Source organism: Punctularia strigosozonata, assembly GCF_000264995.1.
Source record: "Punctularia strigosozonata HHB-11173 SS5 unplaced genomic scaffold PUNSTscaffold_3, whole genome shotgun sequence".
Taxonomy (NCBI): Eukaryota; Fungi; Basidiomycota; class Agaricomycetes; order Corticiales; family Punctulariaceae; genus Punctularia; species Punctularia strigosozonata.
Genome location: NW_006767435.1, coordinates 2,193,050 through 2,211,637, shown reverse-complemented (window position 1 = coordinate 2,211,637; position 18,588 = coordinate 2,193,050). Strand labels below are relative to the sequence as shown.

At 56.1% G+C, this 18,588-nt stretch overlaps 6 protein-coding genes across 6 annotated transcripts; 3 read left to right on the top strand and 3 right to left on the bottom strand.

Annotated features, from left to right (window-relative positions):
* Positions 1-177: 177 nt before the first annotated feature.
* On the top strand, positions 178-2,142 carry PUNSTDRAFT_132039 (uncharacterized protein; the record flags this gene model as incomplete). The annotated part of the gene is made up of 1 exon (XM_007381357.1): positions 178-2,142. The coding sequence occupies one exon, from the start codon at positions 178-180 to the stop codon at positions 2,140-2,142; it is 1,965 nt and encodes a 654-aa protein (XP_007381419.1).
* A 372-nt stretch (positions 2,143-2,514) lies between these two features.
* Positions 2,515-5,410, bottom strand: PUNSTDRAFT_99194 (uncharacterized protein; the record flags this gene model as incomplete). The annotated part of the gene is made up of 14 exons (XM_007381356.1): positions 5,275-5,410; positions 5,056-5,223; positions 4,880-5,001; positions 4,669-4,827; positions 4,525-4,613; positions 4,364-4,473; positions 4,212-4,306; positions 4,102-4,157; positions 3,891-4,041; positions 3,522-3,827; positions 3,249-3,464; positions 3,079-3,195; positions 2,784-3,026; positions 2,515-2,723 (listed from the first exon to the last, which is right to left on the bottom strand). The coding sequence occupies exons 1-14, from the start codon at positions 5,318-5,320 to the stop codon at positions 2,517-2,519; spliced, it is 2,085 nt and encodes a 694-aa protein (XP_007381418.1). The 5' UTR covers positions 5,321-5,410.
* A 217-nt stretch (positions 5,411-5,627) lies between these two features.
* Positions 5,628-7,073, top strand: PUNSTDRAFT_99192 (uncharacterized protein). The gene is made up of 6 exons (XM_007381355.1): positions 5,628-5,804; positions 6,034-6,112; positions 6,169-6,279; positions 6,376-6,436; positions 6,527-6,610; positions 6,693-7,073. Exons 1-6 carry the CDS (start codon positions 5,659-5,661, stop codon positions 7,004-7,006), a joined length of 795 nt encoding a protein of 264 aa, XP_007381417.1. The 5' UTR covers positions 5,628-5,658; the 3' UTR covers positions 7,007-7,073.
* Positions 7,074-8,685: 1,612 nt separating this feature from the next.
* On the top strand, positions 8,686-11,127 carry PUNSTDRAFT_50722 (uncharacterized protein). The gene is made up of 8 exons (XM_007381354.1): positions 8,686-8,951; positions 9,012-9,110; positions 9,161-9,277; positions 9,337-9,973; positions 10,170-10,302; positions 10,355-10,501; positions 10,555-10,735; positions 10,795-11,127. The coding sequence occupies exons 1-8, from the start codon at positions 8,741-8,743 to the stop codon at positions 10,815-10,817; spliced, it is 1,548 nt and encodes a 515-aa protein (XP_007381416.1). The 5' UTR covers positions 8,686-8,740; the 3' UTR covers positions 10,818-11,127.
* Positions 11,128-13,383: 2,256 nt separating this feature from the next.
* PUNSTDRAFT_99186 (uncharacterized protein) lies at positions 13,384-15,086 on the bottom strand (the record flags this gene model as incomplete). Its single annotated transcript, XM_007381353.1, has 5 exons — positions 13,384-13,908; positions 14,005-14,011; positions 14,089-14,176; positions 14,248-14,335; positions 14,492-15,086. The coding sequence occupies 5 exons, from the start codon at positions 15,084-15,086 to the stop codon at positions 13,586-13,588; spliced, it is 1,101 nt and encodes a 366-aa protein (XP_007381415.1). The 3' UTR covers positions 13,384-13,585.
* A 269-nt stretch (positions 15,087-15,355) lies between these two features.
* Positions 15,356-18,416, bottom strand: PUNSTDRAFT_111900 (alpha/beta-hydrolase; the record flags this gene model as incomplete). The annotated part of the gene is made up of 11 exons (XM_007381352.1): positions 15,356-16,220; positions 16,290-16,378; positions 16,467-17,103; positions 17,161-17,281; positions 17,335-17,608; positions 17,661-17,732; positions 17,788-17,943; positions 18,002-18,024; positions 18,072-18,158; positions 18,209-18,305; positions 18,366-18,416. The coding sequence occupies 11 exons, from the start codon at positions 18,414-18,416 to the stop codon at positions 15,356-15,358; spliced, it is 2,472 nt and encodes an 823-aa protein (XP_007381414.1).
* Between the last annotated feature and the right edge of the window lie 172 nt (positions 18,417-18,588).

The following is an 18,588-nucleotide window of genomic DNA, read 5'->3' as shown; positions in this document are numbered from 1 at the left end:
AGCCTGGGATACATTTTGGCATCAACATGAACATGACAGGCCGCCAACCAAGCCTACGTGGACGGTATAAAGGTGTCGGTCGGTGCCCTCCGAACTTATCCTGGCCTGCATCCGCACCGGAACCTAGGACGACCGCCGCCCTCACATTCGTAATCCACAGATCTACTCTCAGCCACTATGATGCACTACACACTCCTTTCTTTCGTCGCGCTCGCGATCCTCATCACCAAGGAAAACACCTTTGCTGCGCCTCTGTCCGCTGAGCTTGATATCAACCGTGGAGCGCCGGCCTCTCCTACCGCCTCTTCGACGCCCTCGTCTCCCGCCATCCCGGCCTCCTCGGGTGTCCCCGCTCCTCCCAGCTCGACTTCCTCCATGACCTCCGAGGTGATGCAGGATGCCAAGACCACCATGACGGAAGTGTCCCGGCTCCCCTGCATGATCTCCGACTACACCATCGAAGATCCTAACGACATGATCGCACAGGTGCAGAGTCGCGCGGTCACTCCTCCGGACGGCATGTCCGCTTCCGACTTCATCCAGCAGTTGATACAGGAATGCAACGTGAATGCCGGTTCACCCAATGGTCAAGGTGGCGCAGGCGCCGGCGGTTCCTCCACCGGTACCACCTCTTCTGGCAGTTCGTCGTCTGGAAACGCATCCACTGGCAGTCCATCTTCTGGCACTTCCTCTGGCAATACATCGTCGGGCCCTTCGTCCTCTGGTGATTCTGGAAGTACTTCGTCCGGTGGCGACCCCTCAGGGCCGTCCTCCGGCAGCTCATCTAGCGGAAACCCTCCGTCCGGTACTGCACCATCGTCCAACGGACCATCCTCGAACGGCTCTCCGTCCGGTTCTACGTCGTCCGGCGACGCAACCTCCGGCAATGCATCCCAAGGCGATTCGCCATCTGGTCAACAGCCTTCCTCTGGTTCTTCCTCCCCTGAAACACCCTCGTCAAGTGGATCGTCCTCCGACCAGCAAACGACCTCGCCTGGAACCGAACAGTCTTCACCTTCGGGTCCTTCGTCTGAAGCCCAGGGTCAATCCGGGGATTCAACTGGACAATCATCCGGTGGTGAGCAGCCTGCAGGTTCATCTGGCTCACCGTCTGGACAAGCATCCGGTGCCGAGCAGCCCGCGGCTTCCTCTGGCCAATCGTCCGACGCTGAGCAACCCGTGGCTTCATCTGGTACACCGTCTGACTCACAGCAACCCGACGCTTCCTCCGGTTCATCCTCTGGTTCTCAGCAACCTGCTGCTTCCCCCGACGCTTCCGACGCCTCCTCGTCTGGGTCTGGACAGTCTGCGGCTTCATCTGACTCGTCTTCTGGATCTCAGCAACCGTCTTCCGGTCCCGCGTCTACTAGCTCATCCGCCGGAGATCAGAATGGGAGTGGATCCCAAGACGGCTCGTCCGCCAACGCACCGCAAAGCCCCTCCCAGTCCAACAACTCTCCGGCGGACTCGTCAACAGGTCAGGGCGCTACTCAGGCGGGTGCTCCTTCTGATGGTACAAGCTCCTCTAGCGGAGATGACGCAGGTGCTATCATCGTCGACGTTAGCGGTGGTGTAGCCTCCGCGCAGACAGGCTCGGGAATGGTCTCCGCCCCTATGCCCGCGACCGCGTCCTCCCCGGAGTCTGATGGATCTGACCTTGGAACGAATGGCGCTTCCCCTGGCACGGATGGATCTGCACCCGGGACAGATGGAAATGTCCCCGATGCGGATGGGTCTGCCCCGGCGTCGGCCGGATCTGCCCCCGATTCGAATGGATCTGCCCTCTCCTTGGAGGTAGCTGGCGACATGACCCCGGATAACTCAAAGCGCGCCATGAGTGTTGGTGTAGGCGAAACTGTAGGCCCCATGCCGAGCCTTATGCGCCGCGCTACCTCGGCAACTGCTGCCCCTAGCTCGACCACTAGCGCATTCCCTGGATTACCCGTCCGTGCGCTCGCACCTTCCGTCGATGCTGGAATGACCATCAGCCCCGTTCCGACTCTACTCGCGCGCTCGGTTGCCCCCTCTGTCGATGCTGGAATGACCATCAGCCCCGCCCCGACATTGCTGGAACGCTCGATGTCCGAAATTGCACAGTCCAGCACAACCGAAGCTTCTTCCAGTCTTCCGACTCTCCTCTAGGTTATGGCTATTGGGCCGCGACGTGTGGACTTTCTAGACTGGGGATAACGTAAGGCTGGTGCGGATAGGATGTATTTATGAACACGGTTTGGTCTTGTGGACTATGTGCAATGCAAACGTTTCCTGGACACCACGGTCATCTTCAATTCAGAGTTGATGTGATAAACTCGGAGGTTTGAATTGTGTAATCTTCTCTGAATTACGTCGTGTAGAGTCTCGCCCCCTGAGGACTTGTTAGCTTCACCCTGAAAATACGGAATTCGGTTCGCGAACAACGATCATAACCATATTGGCATGCGAATGTGGCCATAGTCCATTAGTTACACGTGTGGTATGAGAACATAGAATTCGACGGAAAAGGCGAATCTTCACGCTTAACGACCATATGGATTGGGCGTCTTCACTACTTGCGTGTCTGACGATCCTGAAAGATCGTACATAAGGTACATAATTAGTATATGAAGAGAAAGAGAATAGAAAATAAATATAGTCCGCGCCCGTCGGTGGCTGAGGATTGACCGCGTAAGAGCGAAGACGCCCTTTTCCAAAGGGTTCAGGGACTGGTATCCCCTGGTAGCCTCCTGAAGGAAGGGAAATCGTGTAAGGGTCCCGTTTGTCTAGTAGCAAACGACACAACATACCCGACTTCGGAACGCTTCAAAAGGATTGACGCTCTCCTCGTATCGTGTCCTGTATTTACTGGTATCGTCTGGTTGATGTTGCCCTCTCCCGCTTGTGGGTATGATGGCGGGCTGTCGCGAGGCGGCCTCTTCGCGGTAAGACTGCATGTACCGCACTTTCTCATACAGTTTGAGATTATCAGCTTGTAGAGACTTGATTTCGGCGCGTAGTTCAGAGATGACTTGGAATTGCTTGCGCAGTTCCTTGACAATACTATCAGATTGTGTGGAATAACTGCATCGAACGTTTGCATACCTCTTCGAGTTCGGCATTACGTTGCCGGAAGCGATCTCGTTGGCTTGTCACTATTGGTAGGATCGACGTGTCTGCTGAGGACGTGAATGGTATGGGACTCGACCGAACGGTCCCGTCCTACGAGTGCGTATCAGCACGACTCCGGAGCAATGGTAGGAGAAACCGTTCACCATTGTCTTCTTGCCCAGATTCAGCCCTGATAATGCGTGCTGCTCATCCAGTTCCTCAAACTTCGCCTTCCCTTTGTCTTTTCCAGTATTCTCCATTTGCAGCAAGTCGATCTCCAACTTCTCATTCAGTTCCCGCTGCTTCTGAAGTTCCGTGTTTGCGTTTTGCAGGTCGTCCTGTGTCGCTTGCAATGATGCTTCGAGCTCTCCGTGAAGATTCTGTGACATATCGACATCGTAAAAGCAGCTTTATAGAGGACATCAATGTTCACTCACTCTAAGCTTGGTGAGTTCTTCCTGGATACGCTTGTTCTTGATAGCAAGCAACGCCTCGAGGGACTTGCCACGCTGCGCGTTGGCTTTCTCCGCGTTGGGATTAGGCAGTCGCACACCGTGCCCATTAGCAGATGTGGCGGTCGCTGGTTCATCGACGTCGTACCCTTCTTCACTCCCCGAGGTTTCCTCGTCAACGTCCTCGAGCCCGGCAAACTCGACGTACTTCATGATCTCAAGCTCGCGTTTGATCTCATCGTAGTCAGAATATTGCTTCAGGCGGGATCGGAGCTGATCGCGTTCGCTGATCTATGTGTCGAAAAGGCCGAAGTGTCATCATGTGCTTAGCGAATGAGCTGCTGGGCCGCCTACCGCTTCGTTCAGAGCTTTCTCGGTGTCTTGGGTTTTCGCCTTTAGCCGTGCCTCCGCATTCTCCGTGCGTTCCTTCTGCATTTCGAGGAGTCGCTGCAGTTGCTCGACCTCCTTTTCCGTTGTGGAGACCTGTTGCTCGAGATCTTTAACCCTGCAAAAACAAACATGAAGATCATCGAAGATCATCTGGAGTTTCATACGGCTGACGTACTTCTCGGAACGCTCTTCCCCGTTTCTCATAGCTTCGATTTCAGCACGGAGGAGCTCCTGTTACGAGACAATGAGGTTCAGGCTGGAGGTAGCTGAGTAACGCCCGCTCACGTTTCGTCGCTCTACAGTGGCAACACGGCTGTTTGCATGCTCCAAATCGGTCACGAGCATGTCAAGCTCAACCAATTTCGTCAGAACCTCTTGATCTATACCCAATGTATAATCGTCAAGGGGGCGTTGCAATTCGTTCAGCCTGCACATACCCTGCTTCTGTCCGTGATCTAGTAATTTGGCTTGGTTCGACTCATTCGATGCGCGAAGGTCACGAAGTTGAGTTTTGACCAAAGAGAGTTGTCGTTGGAGGTCCTGTTCACTGATAAGAAGCTCTCAGTTTGACGCGGAGAGCTACGCCAGGAAAACTCACCGTTGCTCGTAATTCCGCATTTTCTCGTCGTAGGTGGCATTGAGTTCGTTCTGCTTCTGTGCGATTTTTTCCTGGACCATATCCTCCATCTATGCGCACGTACTTGAGATTTGTCATCAGGAACGATTCGCCGATGGACCATACCTTTTGCTCCAGGTGCTGAATCCTTGCCTCGGCCTTCGCTCTGGCAGATTCCGTACTAGAGAAATCAGAGACGCGCTTCTTCAGGTCCGCATTCTCGGTCTTCAATGTTATCAAGTCCGCTTGAAGCTCGGAGTTGATTGCAGCCTGTGCAGCCTGATCCTGTTGGCTGTTGAAGGACGTTAAGCGGTAAGCAGGAGCTTGTTCTACTTACAACTGCGACTTCAAGTAGAGGGTATGGGTCAGGTGCCTCTGCAAGGACTTTGTATACGTTCAAGAATGCTGACTCTGCACTCTTGGCACGTTTGGTGAGAGCGTCAACTTCTTGTTGGTATGCTACAAACCATGCATGACTGTATATTCTGGAGAAGCTATTACGAACGTACATACCCTTCAGTAGGCCCTTGATGGCAGTAGCTTTCTCCTCATCGGGAATCTTCTTGAACTCCTTCGTTCGGTCAGCGAGGTTCTTGCGTCCAACGACACTCTCCTTCTGGTTGTCCACGATCTCGATGCCTTGAACGTCCAATGTCTTCTGCAGTTCAGACAGGTGGATATCTATGGCTATCTCAGCGATGGTCATACAGACGTAGTAAACATGGTGCGCACTCCTCCATGTCGCCAAGGCTCCGGAGAAGTTATGCTCTGCCGCCATGTTACTTCGAGCCCGGTAGAATTCTGCGACCAAGTTTCTTCTGGTATATCCTCTCGTTTATAGCTCAAATTCTGCGTATCGTGATGTCGTTTAAATGCACGGCGCGTATGTCAGTTATCCCAGCTCAAAGTCCTGCAGGGTTACAACAGCATGCAAACGCAACGTCACTGCAGAACTGCCCCTGCGCGTCGGGGTGACGCACGTGGCATTGCGCACCAAAATAGGGGCTTTCCAGGGCGGAAATCGATTCGGATTTATTGGACTGTGTACCGTCTGAGATATTTATTGCTTGTGTGCCCTCTACATACGCTGCTAGCTTCACTTTGAGATTCGTCAGTATGCCTGGACGGCAACTAATTGTTTTCGATTTCGACTGGTCGCTCGCCGATCAGGATACGGACCGATGGGTTATGGAGGTGCTGGCTCCGGATCTCAGGCGCAAGATGAAGACAGACAAAGACGTCGTGCAATGGACTGATCTGGTGTGAGTTCGTGTGTTCGTCCTTGATCTTTCGCGTTCAGCTGCATCTGGGGAAAGCGGGAACCTTGGTGCACGAGCTGGAAGACGCTGGCGACGACATATCAAGCATGTTACTTTGGATCGTTGCATACAAGCGAGGAGATGGTCAACGCATCGCTGTATACGATCAGATCGACCCCGAATACATAACGAGTATTCAATTGCAGTAGCTGACCCATATCTCCGTACGCAGGGCACGCTCGTGCCGTGACCTCCATGGAAGGGGGGTCAAGCGCGCCGAGATCGAGCATACCCTTGAAATCATGCCATTTGTAAGCCTGCCTATCTGATTCCTGCGGACCTCGGTGTAATATTCTAGAACGTCTAGCATCCAGCCATGGTTCGCGGCGTGAACAAGCTCAAGGTGTCGCAGGACCCCAAGACTACGTTTTTCTGTCTCAGCAATGCTAATGAGGTATTCATCAAAACGATACTCAAGGTACACGTCATTTTCTCGACGGGATCCTGAACGAAAGGCGGAACGAACTGGCTAATTATGCCCTACACTTCTCGGCGGCTTTCTCAAACGATGCAGTCGAAAGGTCTTGAAACGCTCTTTGACGAAATAGTTACCAACCCTGCCCATTGGGAAGACGGTGAGCCGTCGTCCCCGTCCCGAATGAAGTTTCATGGTCATCGTGCCGTCCGCTGAAACGCTTTGCGTGCTTCTCTCTCGTCACTTATAGAACTTCTCGCCATCCGCCGGCGTGTATCCCCGGACGGTCCCCAACACTCATGCAAAGTAGGGTGCAGCCCAAACATGTGTAAAGGTTCGTGAGCGGTATCCGTTGTGCGCGCCGACGCAAAAAAAAATCGACGGCTGAAACATCCTGCAATCACGGCGCCCTTCAGGCGAGGAACTCACAGCCTTCCTCGAGCGCCATCAGCCGGGTTTCGACCGCATAATCTACGTCGGCGACGGCGGGAACGACTTTTGTCCTGCGCTCCGTCTGCGCGCCCAAGATCTATTGTTGTGCCGACGCTACCGCGGCCTCGAGCAGCGCATCGCGAAGGAAAACAAGAAGATCGAGGAGGCGCTCGCAGCTGGTGAGACGCGCAGCGATGTGGAGATGGAAGGTTTAAAGTTGAAGTGTGGCGTGAAATATTGGGCGGGCGCGTGGGAGGTGGAGGAGATTTTGGGCGAGCTCGCAGTTCCAATTCAATGAAGATGTATCTATGCGAGTAATGATCTAGTTAAGAAGAATATCCAGAAATCAACTTGATGATCAGGCAGACTGTGCTAGATACAACCGGTAGAGAGAGAGACTTAAGGACAATTTAGCATCTCTGATATCGGAAGAGACCACGGTACACGCGACCCCTAGCTAGTACGGGCTCGTTAGATCGTTACCCCTGTGATCGCGTTGCGCGTGGTTGCAGATAATCCCGAATGTAGAGCCACGATCGAAGACATTAATCAAGCCTCACACTCTCGTGAGGATGAAATCACGGACTTCAGAGTGGTTCTAGAGAGTCGGAAGCCAAGAAGCGATAGAGGAAGACCAGGAGAGGGTCCGGTCATCTCGCGCATCGAGAGCTAAGTGAGAACCGGCTCGGATGTGGGGCTTTGACCCTGCTGCTCTCGTAGGCAAGATCGACTACGTCCGATCTAAGCGAGGGTACGCCAGAGGGTTCGCATTAGAGTGTATCTGCAGGTGGTAAAAGTTCTCCGCAGTGGTCAAAGATGTCCGCGGGGAGCCCCGCCAAAAAATGCAGTGCATGGTAAAAGTTCCACCCCACTTCGCCGTGCTGCAGATACACTCTATTCATCCGTGTTCACCACCGACGGAGACGGAGCTAGATCGTGGCCGCGCCTATATGGGCCGCATGTCTAGCAGCTGATTTCACGGGTATCCGTTGCTTAGATAGCGCAGATGCGGGGAGGCGCGAGAACTAATCGAACAAGTGCCGAGTCCTTTATACGGGCTCCATCTCCCCAGTGCCGGTCACTGGACCCAGGCCCTAGTCCATCGACGGAGAGAATCCGTGAGGCATCGTGGAAAATGACTATGCTCGCCATAGATCGCAGCACAACGCGAGTACTGTATCGGTGGAAAATGACCCACTGCATCGCGAATAGATGAGAGTGCCTGTTATTGGAGGAAGCCAAACAGGTATTTGCGAGGATTGTCCTCAGTGTAAGGCGCCCCGCCAATGACAAACATGATATCGAGTTAAGCTAGGATCGCATGTCCCCAGACTGGCGCCGTCGAAGGCGACTGTATGCGTTTCCTGGTAGCTGTTAACCGCTCATACGCAAGCGGAGATAGACGTCCATAGCGAATAAGGAGCAGCTCGGCGGCAGCGCGGCGCGTGATGCCAGGTGATTGCCAGGACGGCGCCGGGCGGAGCAGAGGGAGCCATGTCGGCTGCGCGTCGTTGCTCTCAGCCTTCACGTCGACGACGGCCAGTGAGACCCGGGCCGTTTGTATGCGGGGGTAGATAACAATCAAGCATAGAAGGACGACTGATAGTCAGCATAAGAAATAGACTCGGACATCTCAGAACGTTCGGAGGGTCGGCCGGGAGGTTAAGATGGTGACGGGATCATGCGCATCATAGGCGCGGTTTCTATTGCGCAGGGGCTTGCGCTGGCAGCTCCGTCATATATACCTCAGCCAGGGACGTCAACATCGTCCAAGACGTCTTATCACCAACGTCCACGACGACAAAGCGCGGGACATAGTCGGCTGTAGACTGCTCGCCATTGGTTGCGGCCTGAGAGCGGCCCGCGGGCTATACATTACGACACGACCATTGGCAGCCCGAATCATTGCCGCCAGGACCGACGCACTGAACATATTTACCGGCCGCACCTCTTTGCCATACCCGCGCTCATGCCTGCCCCCATCTACCCCGCCCCGCCCGCGTCGTCGTCGTCTTCTTCGACCTCTGATCAAATGGCGACGCTCACAAAAACCTTCAAAAAGGTTCCCAGCGGAGGTGGGCTACCCAAGCGCAAGCGCACGGCCTCGTTCGACGCGGGAAGCGAAAGTCCAGATTCGTCTGCGCGCGAGGTGCAGCGGAAACCTTCAAGAGACGGACCGAAGAAGAAGAAGGCGAATCGCGCCTGCTTTCACTGCCAAAAATCGCATCTCACCTGCGATGACTGTGCGTCATTTATCACTCCCGCGCCTATCTATATTACATATCTCTGACACAAACACTCAGCGCGCCCTTGTCAGCGCTGTATCAAGCGCGGTATCGCCGACAACTGCACAGAGGGTCACCGAAAGAAGGCCAAGTACCTCCTGGACGACGAGGAACTAGGTACGTCATCGGACAGGCGCATATACTCAACTTTTCTCACCGATATTCAGCCGAACTGAAGAACAAGAACAATAGCCATTCAGCGAAAACCGTGACGCCAACGCCGGTGCCGCCACCACCGACAACGACCCAAGCTCCGACGTACGATACAGCGCCATTACCGACGTGTAAGTGGCCCGACGCGCGTTAGAAAATCTAAGATAAATTTGACTGACTTCTTCATTAGCGGAACCCTTCCTCCCTAATGACCCATTATTCAACGTTTCCTTCGATCCCAACTTCCCATTCGGATCCGAGGCCGCCAACCTCGAGTATTCCATTCTCTCCGCCATCCTTGGCGGCCCTAGTCCCCCAGAAGTCGACCTCGAGCAGGCACTCCGAGACGAGCTCGCCTTGACCGAGCTTCACGCCAACAACGATGCAGAAGGTCTCGATACCCGTGGACACGAAGGCTCGCCCGAACCGTATATGCAGACGCTCATGGAGCCGTCCTGGCCTGTCAGCTCGCCATTAGCGAGTACTCTTCCACTTGCTGCTTTGGGCGACTTCCCCTCCGCGTATCGCAATCGCACATATGGAAGCTCGCAGCTCTCGGTTGCCCCTGGGCAGACCACCGGTGACGCCGATGGCCTCGCCGACGACTTCATCACGCTGCAATACTCGCCACAACAAGAGCGCGAGCAGCACCAGTCCCTCCTCTCGACGTCTCCGCGGTTGGGCTCCGCCCGGTTGTTCTCAGATAGCGTCGATTCGGGCGAATTTGGGGCGGACAAGGCGGTCAAGTCGAGTGTGTACGAGAAGGTCACGGCACCGTATGACTACACGGAGGGGTATCACGCGCTTATGAAGCATCTCTCGAGTCGGTGCGTTGCGTCTATACGATGCGGCGGGGATGCGGTGCTCGTGACAGCGTGTCTCTGTCCCGCTATATGCAGCTTGGGATGTAACGAGCTGATGCTCCGGTTGCTTCCTTGGGTCCCACCTTCCATGACCGCATGATGGTCTGCCGACACCATTCATCGGATGTTACCCTTCCCATCCGGGCTCGGACTGATATAGATTCGAGAAGAATGATATACTGCGTATCGTCCGCGCATTGGCAATCTTTCGTCCTTCCTTGATTGCGTTGCAATTGCCGTTATCAGAGGAGGATGAGGTGTTCGTGGAAAAATGTTTCCAGCGGTCATTGCTTGTGGGTACCTTGCGTCTTACGTGGATCGATACACGCTTATTTCGTCTTTTAGGAGTTGAACAAGCTCATCTCGTTCAGTGGGACGCCAACCGTGGCGTGGCGACGAACGGGCGAGATATGTTTGGTCGGCGCCGAGTTCAGCACACTAACAGAGTGGTCGCGTGAATCGCTGCTGGGCCAGCGAAAGTACATCTGGGAGGTGGGTCAATGCTCTCACCGTCACCTCCGTCGTAACCTGAGGCACGGTCTCAGCTCTTCGAAAATCAATCCGTGGTCGAGTACTGGGAAAATTTTGCCTCGCACGCTTTCGAAAACACGACACAATCTGTCTATGCTCACTGCATATTACTCAAGCCGTCCGGCACGCCGGTGCCTTGCACCTTCTGCTTCTCGATACGTAGAGACATGTTTGACTTGCCGAGTCTCGTCATCGGTATGATCCGTCTTCGTTTTTGTGCTAGGCAGTCTCGCTGATGCCTTGTAATCCTTCAGGACAATGGTTGCCGTTGTTATAGCAGTAATCTTGTCGGCGTTGGACACCGGATGTTGTTCTATACTTATTTATGACCTCGGTCTAGGTAGTTTCATCCTTAGACGTATCTCATCGCTTGATTGCTCTCGCTTCTTGTTCTCAGCATCGCTACTTTTCCGGCATCTTATTCTATCGCATCCTTATACTTGCGAACTACGCTTATTCTCTCCGTCAAAAAACGTTAGCCTCGGGTTGTTCACGCAAACCGAGCGGTACTTTTCCTGTCCAGATGTTGCATTACTATGGCCCTCATCCTATCGTTCTAGCTTTTGTACGAAACCCAACTACATAGCCCATCATCCTAAGTATGGCAATCGAGAAGGAAGTCGCCCTCTGTGTTCGACGCGTTCACGCGTGCTACCGCGGCAGAAAGACGAATATGGGCATGGAATGATTTTCACGCCGACTGGCTTCTCTTCGTCTCGAATCGTTGATCGGCAAGGACGAGTGTGAGTATCTGATGCAGATCCACGCATTGCCTGATCTCATGGTCCTTGTTCATTGCTCAAATCCTCCGCCGATGGTTAGTCGGCATACTACTGGTGTTCGGCAGCTGAAACCCACTCGGCAGATTTTTTTGCGGTCCCACATGGTCGAATTCCCAGATCGACATGGGCATCCGGCTCTCGGCCTGCATACGTACCTGCCACGCCCCGAAATCGGTCATCAACCACTGGTAAGCTCAATCATGGCATCATCCCCAAACGTCATCAATATCTCGGGTTGAGGCTTCAAGCTTCAAGCGCAAGTCGCTATAAATTTTAATCATAAATGCTCCTCATACCACGTTCACGTTATGGTCCGCGGCCCTTGATTGAAGTAAAAATGCAATCAACAGTTTGCTTGTTGGATGGCGTGCGCTGCTCCCATGCACGCCGCTGCCAGCATACCTTGATTGTTCCGTGGCTTTACATACCAGCGTGGCGGGCTGTGGGACGAGTTCATATCCAAGCGGGCCTCACGGCTGACATGAGTGGCAGCGCCACGCTGTCCCTCTGGAATCGATCTCGTGGAGTTGCGCAGCTGTGCCCGAAGAAACGGAGGAACGGCAATCAAGGTTGGGCACGACCGATGGGCGTTTTTCCCACTGATGCAACCCGTCCGGCTTTCTAAGAGCAAATTCAGAGCTTCTGAACATGCTATCTGGCGTGGCAGTACTTGCGTTCGGACGGAGTTGGCAATGTGACGTTTAGCAGAGACACGAGAACTCATCGCGAGCGAGTATGTACATCGTGGCTTCCATCTTGATTGACAACGTTGCGCCAGCAGGACCGGCGGCGGAGAGCGCGCTCGAGGCATCGGGTGAAGACTGCGAGCGAACGATCGGACCGCGTTGGCTTCGCCGGCGTGCACCACGGGAGCTCCTACAGGCAATAACTTATCATGCGTGTACGGCATGGACTCGCACCATTTGGCACTGACACGACCTGTTTCGTGCTTATTTTTAAATAAACGATGATTGGGTTCGGACGCTCTGTTCAAGGCAGGTCGTCGCGATACATATGTATTGAGCGAAGTTCCAGTGCGATGATATCCCCGGCATCCGTCATCGTCGTAAGCGCATACTCCAAAGCATCCCGTGAGCTCCGCGTAAGTACTGGGCGGAGCATGGGCGATAAACCGGTTCCATCAGACGAGGAAGTTCAATCGGACGAAGGGCACACTTGGCGCAGACGGTCACGGTGCCTCACCGCCGCCGACCCCCCGATCCAGACTCCACGTTTGACGTTCCTTTTTCGACGGAGCAATGGTTGCTGTATACGGCATCGCCATCACACGCGCCTGAACCTGCCCGAGTACGTTCGAATGCATTGACCGCAGCGGATATATATGTACGCATATGGAACGTCCGTTTCAATGTCCGAATACCCCTATCGGACCGACATGTGCAGAGAGCAACACTCAGTACTCACTCTGCACACTGTGTCTCCGAGCTTTAAAGTTTATCGCCATCCCTCCCGACACTGCCGCGCAACGACAATTCCTGTGACGCCGTCCTCGAGGATTGTACAGCCAGAAACGCGGTCTCGCCGAGCTTTCGCACTTGGCATTAGCGCTTATCACAACACCGCCACGGGACATCGATGGTGGTGCGACTAGCCCCAAGGGGCTTGGGCCTGTGGCTGGGACGTCGATATCGCGTACAATACGACGCTCTAACCTGTCTGAGAACGGCCGGCCGGCGCGCAGCATCACTGACGCCTGCTCGCTGATCTGCGAACTGCGACGCCAGCGCGAGTGATCGCCGTGGATGGGGCACGTCTACGCGCCGCAGCGGGGGGTGATAGCTCTCTCCATGGATATTGTCTCCCGCAGCGGGGAGGAGAGAGAAACGGCGCTGGCAGGTCGACGACCACGTCTTCGTCGGAGGAATGACGATGGAGAGGGGGGGTCGCAAAGCATTAATGCACTGCATTCGGTGCGCGTTGAATCACCGGCGGGCTTCGATCCGGCACGTCCTTGCACTGGGCTGTCAGAACCTGGGTTACGGCGGGAGCTTTTCCGGTGGCTGTTCCACGCCTGCAGCGTCGTGAACAGATCGAGGAATGGAGAAAATGAGATCGGTCCATAACCTGACATATTATACTCGCCAAGGGTAAGACAGGAGAGTATTAATTGTACAACGTAGCACATCGGGGCCGGAACTCCGCCGGTAGGAGCACACAGAGTCAATCGGGATTGAGACCAATAAAGAAATAGAAACGAAAGAAGCGGCGACCGCGCGGTGCGCTCCGGTTGGGCCGACGACGATTACGATGTCCCGCGCGAGCTGGATATGGGCGGAAGGAGCCCGTTAGCGGTCTCCTGGTCGGCAGCCGTATTGCTTCGCTGCTCCCATTGCTCTTGACCCTCCCCGTTCGGGCCTGGCGCGCCGGTGCCACCGGCAACCGCGAAGCGTCCATATGCGGACGCGGTGGGATCGCTGGGAGCGGAAGGCGTCGTTTTGCGCAGGGCGCGTCCGCTCGGGGGAGCGGGCGACGCCGCCTCCACCGTCGCTGGCGCGGGCGGCATGTTCTGCTGAGATTGCATCGCGGCGTGCTGAGCACGGCAGTCTGCGCCTCCTTCAGATCGCACTGAAAAAAGAAAACCCGAGGTCAGAGATTGAATGGGGCTCCAGATAGGGTTAATCGCGGGAGGGGCGGTACTCACAGTGGCGCTATTAGCGTTGCAGTGGCGTTTTCGAGAAGATGAAGTCAAGTCAGGAATGGACGTCCGAAATCTGATAGAACAGAAGAACGGAGGGGGCGACTCACGTTCAGAGCGTCCAAACGACTGAACGTCTTGCCACAGCCATGACACACGTTTTGGGTCGTGCGCTGATAATGCAACGCCTGGTGCCGTCTGGGAACGGAAAGAAGGAAGACGTGAGAATCGACGAACTGAGAATACCGTGGCGGTCATGCGGTGCTCACTTGCAATCGTGCTGCCGGGCGAATCCCTTTCCGCAGCCGGGCCACTCGCAGACGTAAGGGCGTTCCTCGGTATGCGAGCGTAGATGACCTGGCGGGCCTCGTAGTCAGCATCGGCTCGCGGTTTCGGCGGATAAAGGATAGAGAGATAACGTTGCGGAACGCCCCACATCGAAACCGTTGGAGGTGAAGAGAAGGAAGACCGGCAATGGAGAGATCCGAAGAAGACGGGAAATATCGTACACACCTCTGAGATTGAAACGCCTGGTGAAGGTACTGCCACATCCAGGGACGGGGCAGACAAAGTTGGCCTCGTTCCGCCTGCGGCTCGCGCTGGCGGCCTGGGTGGCCGAGGTCGTGACCTGCTGCTTTTCGACCTGGAGTATGGGCGGCAGGCGGGGGACGGCGCTGGTGTTGATGTAGTGCGTCCCGATGGCGGAGGGGCTGCCTGGCACCTCGGCGCCATCCGGCGGCGGCTGGGTGCCGTCCCACGCGGGCGAGGCCCCGTTGGCGCTGGCGTTGGCGAACGCGATGGCAGCCGCGGCGACGGCGGCAGCGTCGGGGGACGCGACGGCGAGGGATCGCGCGGGATCGTTGGGATCGGCGGGGACGTAGCCCGCGGCCTGGAGGCCGTAGAAGACGTTGGGGGCGGTCGCGCGGCTGCCGACGGCGGGGGCGCCACGGGGTTTGAGACGAGGACCAGGGGTCGGGGCGGGCCCTGGGCGCGGCTGGTCGTTGCTGGGGGTGGCGGTGAGGGCGGGGGGTGGCGCGGCCGGGTAGGGGTCGCCCTGTGGGCCGTCGTCGCGGGAGCGCGGGCGGGTGATCTCGGGGTGGGCGGACATGGTGGCGAGGAGGTCGAGGGAGGTGGAGGTGGTGAGGGCGGGGTCGACCGGCTGGTCCACGGAGGACATGGTTGGAGGAGAAAAGGAGGCGGCGTGCGTGACTTATGGGCGCGACGTGCACCGGGGAACACGGCTGCTCAGACTGATCCCTTCGGAAGGCTGTGTCAGCCCTTTGCTGTGCAGGAAGCCTAAAACCAGCGTGGTCCCACTGGCGCTGCCACCGGCCCAGCTTCTGATCTAATAACACGCCCGTATCCTGTACCGTTACGCTACCCAGACGCAAAAATGTGCGAGTCCAACAGCCGCCGCCGCCTCATCAGTTCCACCTCCGATATCGTCTGCCCGGTCTTCCCGGCCGTCGCAGCGTTCCCCTCGCCCAATCTGGCCACGTGCGCCCCGTGCTGCCCACCCTTGCCGCTTTCGGGCGTCCCCAGCTCGCCGGATGGAGACGTCCGGTCGCTGCTCAGCGTCTCGTCCGAGTCGCGCGCGGATCGTCCGAACGTGCTGCGCGTCGCTACCGCCGTCTCGTCCGAGCCCGCGAACGAAGGTCGCGCGTTGCGCTTGGGCACCAGCATGATAGGATCGTCCGCCTCGCTCTCCGTCACCTCCGATTCCGACGTCTGCCGCTTCGAGCTCCGTGGCGCATCGCGTTCGCCCCTCGGCGACCGACGACGTCCCGCCCCCACGTCCGCAGCACCCCTTGAGAGCATCGCGGCGTCCGCACCGAGGGCCGCCGCACTATCGCCCCGAGCCCCGAACACGTCGTCGATCCAATCCGCGATATCGTCGATGACCAGCCGCGCCTCCTTCAGCAACATCGGCATCTGCAGATACCCATGGCTCCAATCCGAATATATCTGCATCTGCACCCAGTCTTCCTCGCTTTCCTCCTTCAGCCGCTCGAGCTCACGCGCCTTCTGCCGCAAAGAGTCGTCAGACCCCGGCGATGCCGACGCGCTCATGCGCAGCGCCTCGCCGAACTTGGCGCTCTGGCCGGCCACGGCGAGCTCCAGTTCCCGCTTCCGCGCGCGCTTCGCTTCCCGAACGCGGCCAGCGAATATGACGGTGTCGTCAACAAAAGGATCTTTCTCCCCGCACTGCATCAGCAGCGGAGGGAACTGCGCCAGGAGATTGCTGTGCAAAGTTATTGAAGATCAGCCGAGCTGCACGACCACCCAGTCAAAATGCAGCCACTGTTCTCACCGTGGGGTCAAGATAGGGGAGATGTGATAATCAGTCGCGAAGTCCGGGTTGCGGTAAGGTCCAATGTACAACAGCGCCATCGCACGCATCTGTGGGCGCGGACGCAGGCGTCCGAAAGAGGCATGTTCAGTCTCGCTCTTCTCGCGCGTGTGATGTGATGGAAGATCCCCGACGCACCATACTGGGCGTGATGATTCTATCTTGGAAGTAGCCTGTGCGACTCGTCATGGTCATCCTTGTCCCTAAAGGCTCGCCAGCGCTGGGCACCTCATTGTTCGGCGCGCGTGGCGTCTCCCTTTGCTGCTGCTCCAACGTGGACTGGCTGAGGGGCAAGAACCGAACCCTATCCGCGACCGGCTCCTCGGCGGTTTGGGTTAGCGTTCGAGAAGATCCGGACCTAGACGCGGGCTCGTCTTCAGAGTCTGCGAGGGTACCCCGCTCCTGTTCTCCCGTTTCGCGTCTGCGGATCTCCGGCCGCGTCTTCGTGCGCCGGACGCGCACAGGAGAGACCTCAGTCGACGTGGTGCCGAACGGATGTCTGATAGTCTCTCGCCAGCTCCGCCGCCGTCTGATCTTGCGCGGTCCGACCATCGACAGCGGGCTGGCGTGGCTGAGGTGGTCTTTCGACTGGGCTAAGCCTCGCAGATTAGCAGAGGACTGTTCTGACCGCAGCACGCGGAGATTGTCAGGGGACATCCAGGACGTGAAATTGAAGTCCAGCGCCGCATAATTCAGCACGATCGCGAGAGGATGCGGCACTGCCGCTTGCGTCTCGAGTATCTTGATCATGACATTAACAGTCATCGTTGCACCGCTATAGCACAAGTCAGTCGACGAAACGATCCAGGGCGGCCTCGATAAGAATACTAACGCAGAATCGCCGGACATGACGATGTGGAGCCTCCTACCGGACATGCCTATCAGCTTTCCATTGGAGGCTGCGAGGACACGGTAGGCATCGAAAGCCTCTTCTATCGCCCATGGATACGGATCTATTGATAGCAAGTAAGCATGAATCGACGCACTCAAACAGGCAGGTTCTTACATTCCGGTGCCTTGCCGTAATCAATAGATAACACAGGTTTGCCCGTGCGTACGGCCCACATGCGCAGCCTTTCCTCATGATGAAGGGGGTTCATGGCGATGAAGCCGCCTCCAGGGAAGTCAAGTATAAGGTCCGTCGAACGGGCAAGCTGGTGTTCTGGTGCGGCGAAGAACAACCAGGCGGTGATGGGCCGCTGGTAGGCCGAGTCCTTAGGCCGAGGCAGAAGTATCTTTCTTCGGATGGTAACAGGTGGGTAGTATGTGAACGCCCGCAACTGCGAATGGAGAGATCAGGCTCATGTCCGTGAATGATGGTGGGCTACGCACAATGGGGTTCCCGGTCTTCTCCCAAGTTGTGCGGAGCATTTCTACAGTGGGTACAGCTCGGAATCGTCGGAGCTAGGTCCAGGTCAGATGAAACCTCTTCTCGAAACGAGACGAGCGATGCCCTTGCCTTTTCGTCTGCTTCCTGAGCATATATGATATAATACACCGAGAATAAAACGGAGCAGAGATCACGAAACCATTTAGGCCTAATGTTCATGGCGGTCGCAAAGCCCGCATCTAATCCTGTGACAATCCATGTTGCTCTATAATATGATGGGGAATACTGAATCCCAAGTCAGACGAACGTGTCAACGCCGGAAAGTCGATGAGACATGGCGTACCAAATTTGCAAGCGGTTCGGGCGCTGAACCATGGTCAGATACAATCTGGATTAATACCGATACAACTCACATCCGAGGCCGAGTATCTTGTCGAGATTGCGAATAGCATATACAGCTGTGAGTGTGCTAACGATGATTTGCCAGGGAGTGAATCGCTCTAAGGCAACATGTGAGTTGAAATTCGCAATTTAGACATCGGCGGCGTACGAAGAGTCCTATTCAATCTCCTTAACCACAGAACCCGCGGCCCTCCGGGGTTCCCATATGTGATTCTCCATACCCAAAAGAAGATGACGAAAAAGACCTGTTCGAGTTGCACGCCGGTTCAGAACGATCCCACCGGACAAAACACGGAGCATCGTACTTGTGTGCGCTTCCAGGAGAGGCTCGGGCGTCCTAACAGGTGGTCAATCATGGCGGGTTAAACACGAGCTGCATTCGCGCAGAGGAGATCATAACCAAAGGGGTGGCTTGTCGCATGTGATTACGCTGATGATGCATGCTGGATCTTAACGTGGCTGTGCAATCGTGGCGGAGCACTGGACGCGCGATAACGGGCGAATCGCGGCCGTCGCGTTCCGTTGAGT

What these genes read in the sequence shown, in the direction of transcription:
- PUNSTDRAFT_99192 (XM_007381355.1), top strand. Translation starts at nt 5,659, where the DNA reads ATGCCTGGACGGCAACTAATTGTTTTCGATTTCGACTGGTCGCTCGCC. An exon ending in TCATCAAAACGATACTCAAG is followed by an intron (nt 6,280 to 6,375) that starts GTACACGTCATT and finishes CAAACGATGCAG; the next exon opens with TCGAAAGGTCTTGAAACGCT. An exon ending in CAGCCCAAACATGTGTAAAG is followed by an intron (nt 6,611 to 6,692) that starts GTTCGTGAGCGG and finishes GGCGCCCTTCAG; the next exon opens with GCGAGGAACTCACAGCCTTC.
- PUNSTDRAFT_50722 (XM_007381354.1), top strand. Translation starts at nt 8,741, where the DNA reads ATGGCGACGCTCACAAAAACCTTCAAAAAGGTTCCCAGCGGAGGTGGG. An exon ending in CCTGGACGACGAGGAACTAG is followed by an intron (nt 9,111 to 9,160) that starts GTACGTCATCGG and finishes ACCGATATTCAG; the next exon opens with CCGAACTGAAGAACAAGAAC. An exon ending in GTTTCCAGCGGTCATTGCTT is followed by an intron (nt 10,303 to 10,354) that starts GTGGGTACCTTG and finishes TTCGTCTTTTAG; the next exon opens with GAGTTGAACAAGCTCATCTC.